At 54.0% G+C, this 4,017-nt stretch overlaps 1 protein-coding gene across 1 annotated transcript in view; it reads left to right on the top strand.

Moving 5' to 3' along the window:
- PIK3C2B (phosphatidylinositol-4-phosphate 3-kinase, catalytic subunit type 2 beta) overlaps positions 1-4,017 on the top strand; it is an 86,064-nt gene that overhangs the window by 33,756 nt on the left and 48,291 nt on the right. The window contains exons 10-12 of the mRNA XM_010854253.1: positions 1,168-1,314; positions 2,733-2,766; positions 3,572-3,767. Of these exons, the coding sequence (XP_010852555.1) occupies positions 1,168-1,314; positions 2,733-2,766; positions 3,572-3,767 (377 nt within the window). The remainder of the gene's footprint in view (positions 1-1,167; positions 1,315-2,732; positions 2,767-3,571; positions 3,768-4,017) is intronic.

Genomic DNA, 4,017 nt, shown 5'->3' with positions numbered 1-4,017 from the left:
TCATGGCTGCAGTCACCATCTGCAGTGATTTTGGAGCCCAGAAAAATAAAGTCTGACACTGTTTCCACTGTTTCCCCATCTATTTCCCATGAAGTGGTGGGACCGGATGCCATGATCTTCATTTTCTGAATGTTGAGCTTTAAGCCAACTTTTTCACTCTCCACTTTCACTTTCATCAAGAGGCTTTTGAGTTCCTCTTCACTTTCTGCCATAAGGGTGGTATCATCTGCATATCTGAGGTTATTGATATTTCTCCCGGCAAAATCACATAGTGGTCTTCAAAAACAATCCGTGTCTCATTGATGCTGTTTAAATGGTGGTCATCCTTTGGGGGGAGCTGGATATAGCTTTGTATCTAGCTCACCCCTCCACCGACTGCCAGACTCCCTGCTCTAGCAGCCTCTGCTTGGACCTTTACTGTGATGAGAGATGAGTTCTCCGAATGCCTTTTTTGTACTAGTCTGGCCCTATGTTAGTGGCCGCTGTGGGTGGAGAAGCGTAAGAATTGTGTCAGGCTTCCGGGAACCTGTGTTCCTGCCAAAAGAATGAAATGGTAACATAAAGCTATTGGTAGACAGAACAGGTTGGTATTGGGTAATCAAGAGCTCTTGGAGAGTTTTGTAGAGGGGGACTGCTAGGGAAGGCTCTGGGAAGGAAGTGAGTATTTAGCTCGTCTGTGATCTGCATTTACTTAGGTAGTCAGGGCAGGGAAGGTGAAGGGATTCCAGAATAGAAAACCGCTGGAGCCATGGTGCAGGGCATGGCATGGCTGTGGGGCTGAGATGAGGCCTCCGGGACAGGCTTGACACTAGCGGGAGACATAAAGCTGCGTGTGCAAATGCACCCTCAATGCATTTGGTTCCCTTGCTCTTCATTCTCTGTGCATTGATTTTATTAAAACTGCACGTCACCCCGGTGAGACCCCGCATGTGTTTGTGTAGTATAAACAGACGAGTGGACAGAGGGAGGCTGGAGATAAGACGAGGTTCAGTGAGGATGGCTGAAAGCATTGGGGAACGTGGGCACGGCTCCTTTAATTCATCAGGAGCTGTGTGATATTCGCTAATGCTGGGTGTCTGAAAATAAAGCATGGGCCCCACAGGTTACCCTCCCAACCCGTTCCCCTGCAGCACGTGCCTGCCGGCCTCACTGAGCTGCCTCCCACAGGGGGACTTCCCACTGAAGGCCGACAGGGTGGTCCAGTCCGTCAAGGCCATCTGCAACGCCCTAGCCGCTGTGGAAACCCCTGAGATCACCAGCGCTCTCAACCAGCTGCCCCCCTGCCCTTCCCGAGTGAAGCCTAAAATCCAGAAGGTAATGGAGTGCTAGCATGGGGAAGGAGGAGGGGAGTAGCCCCGGGAATCAGGTGGCGGGGTGTTCACTTACTGAAGGGCTCTTCCCTCCACCTGCATCTTTCATGTCTGAACACTCGGTCACAAAGTTCCTGGGAAATGGAGGCCAAGTGTGTTGCCTTTCCCCGAGTCTGAACGCGGCCGGGGCCTGCCACCAGGACTGAGGCCAGGAACGCAGGCAAAGGCTGCTCACAGTCACTGAGGCGCTGCCTGGCCGTTTGCATACCCACTGGGGTGCAAGACCAGAATCTCCCCGAGCCAGGGACTGGAGGCGCCACCGCAGGGGCTGCATGCTGTGCAGACAGGGCCAGCTGCGTGGCAGGTGCTGTGATCTAAACGCGAGTGGCCCAAGGGCTGCACCGGCTCATTTGGGTGGACGCGATGGCTGTATCCTGGCTCGTTTGGGTAGACGCTACGGCTGTATCCTGGCTTGTTTGGGTGGACGTGACGACTGTATCCTGGTTCGTTTGGGTGGACGGGAGGGCTGTATCCTGGCTCGTTTGGGTGGACACAATGACTGTATCGTGGCTCGTTTGGGTGGACACAGTGGCTGTACCCTGGCTCGTTTGGGTGGACGGGAGGACTGTACCCTGGCTCGTTTGGGTGGACGGGAGGACTGTATCCTGGCTCGTTTGGGTGGACGTGATGACTGTATCCTGGCTCGTTTGGGTGGACGTGAGGACTGTATCCTGGCTCGTTTGGGTGGACGGGAGGACTGTACCCTGGCTCGTTTGGGTGGACGTGACGACTGTATCCTGGCTCGTTTGGGTGGATGTGATGACTGTATCCTGGCTCGTTTGGGTGGATGTGATGGCTGTATCCTGGTTCGTTTGGGTGGATGGGAGGACTGTATCCTGGCTCATTTGGGTGGACATGATGACTGTATCCTGGCTTGTTTGGGTGGACACAATGGCTGTACCCTGGCTTGTTTGGGTGGACGGGAGGACTGTATCCTGGCTCGTTTGTATTGTGGCTCGTTTGGGTGGACGCGACGGCTGTATCCTGGCTCGTTTGGGTGGACGTGATGACTGTATCCTGGCTCGTTTGGGTGGATGTGATGGCTGTATCCTGGCTCATTTGGGTGGACGGGAGGACTGTATCCTGGCTCGTTTGGGTGGACGTGATGACTGTATCCTGGCTCGTTTGGGTGGACACAATGACTGTATCGTGGCTTGTTTGGGTGGATGCGAGGACTATCTCCTTGCTCTGGCTCACTGTCCCTCACACGGATCTGGTACAGACTGTCACTCTATCCTCCCTGGGGAACCTCTGCTCCTTGAATTTCGGTCCAGCCTGGTCCAGATGAGGGCGGCTATGAAAAGCTGTGATGGAAAGGACTGTGGTCCTGAAGCTCCCCTTCCCCTCCTTTCTCCCCAACAGGATCCCACCGTCTTGGCCATGAGGGAAAACCGAGGTAAGGGACTGCTCTTCATGCAGGAGTGGGCAGGTGAAAACCTCAGGTTCTGCCCAGATTCCTTTTCTCCCCAGCTCCCTTGATTTATGGGTCCAGGTCTGCCTGTGTGTGTGTGTTTTCCTATATGAGGCATGGACACAGCTGGAGAGCATATTTCTTTCCACAAAATGTTTTTGCATTATTTTTCCTATTTATTCCTATGGTGTCCCTGGGAGATGGAGATGAGTTTGTGTAAGTGTGGGAGTGGGCATGGTGCCCCGGCTTCCAAATGGGAAAACTTTCACTTGAGTAGGTTGTAGGCTCATAACCCCCGTGTTTCCAATTCAGCAGGGCCTGGGGAGACAGTGATAAAGAATTTTTCCCTAGGATCCCCTCTTAAGTCTTTCCAGCAGAATGTTGCCCATATCCTAGAAATATGTTGCTCATATCTCCAGGATTCTTGGTCAGTGATTCCCAATCTTTCAGATTTTGTGGACCAAAAAGTATTATTTTGGTGACCGACATACAATTGTTGGTCTTATTTTGCTAAGCAGTGACTTCCTAGTAACTGATAACTCTTATTCCTACTGTTTCCTAAAAGAAAGGACATTTAACACAAAATAAGTAGCAGCACATATAAATCAGGACGGTGTTTAGAACTGAGCATCTTTCATTTTATGAGCAGTATGTGCTGTGCCCCTGCTTTCCCCATTTCAGCACAGACGCGTGACTGGCGCTCAGGGCCGCGGTCCCAGGCAGTGCCTTGCCCACAGAATGGAGCTCACTGACCCTCAGAGCTCTTCCTCCCGACCCCTTCCTTAAACAGAGAAGGTTGTGGAAGCCCTGACGGCTGCCATCTTGGACCTGGTGGAGCTGTACTGCAACACGTTCAACGCAGACTTCCAGCCCGCGGTGCCTGGGAGCCGCAAGCACACCCTGGTTCAGGAGGCCTGCCATCTCTCGGGGCCGCTGGCCTTCACGGTCTATGCCACCCACCGCATCCCGATCACCTGGGCTACCAGGTGAGCGCGGGCTGCTGGCCCGGGACTAGGGAGCAAACCGAGTGTCACTTCAGATGCCTTTCTGTCTGCATGGGACGCCACGGCCCTAAATTCAGGATCTGTGGCACGGTGATGCCCCATGCGCCCACTGAGAGGGACACAGAAGAGGGACGTGCAGGGGGGGAAGGGGCAGCAGTGGCCGGGGCTGGCGTTCCCGCCTGGTGCTGGCTGCAGAGGCCTCCCTGCCCCTCCCCCCCAAGGCCGGCCGGGG

Source organism: Bison bison, unplaced genomic scaffold (genome assembly GCF_000754665.1).
Source record: "Bison bison bison isolate TAMUID 2011002044 unplaced genomic scaffold, Bison_UMD1.0 scf7180017864338, whole genome shotgun sequence".
Lineage (NCBI taxonomy): Eukaryota > Metazoa > Chordata > Mammalia > Artiodactyla > Bovidae > Bison > Bison bison.
This window is presented reverse-complemented; position numbering and strand designations above follow the sequence as displayed.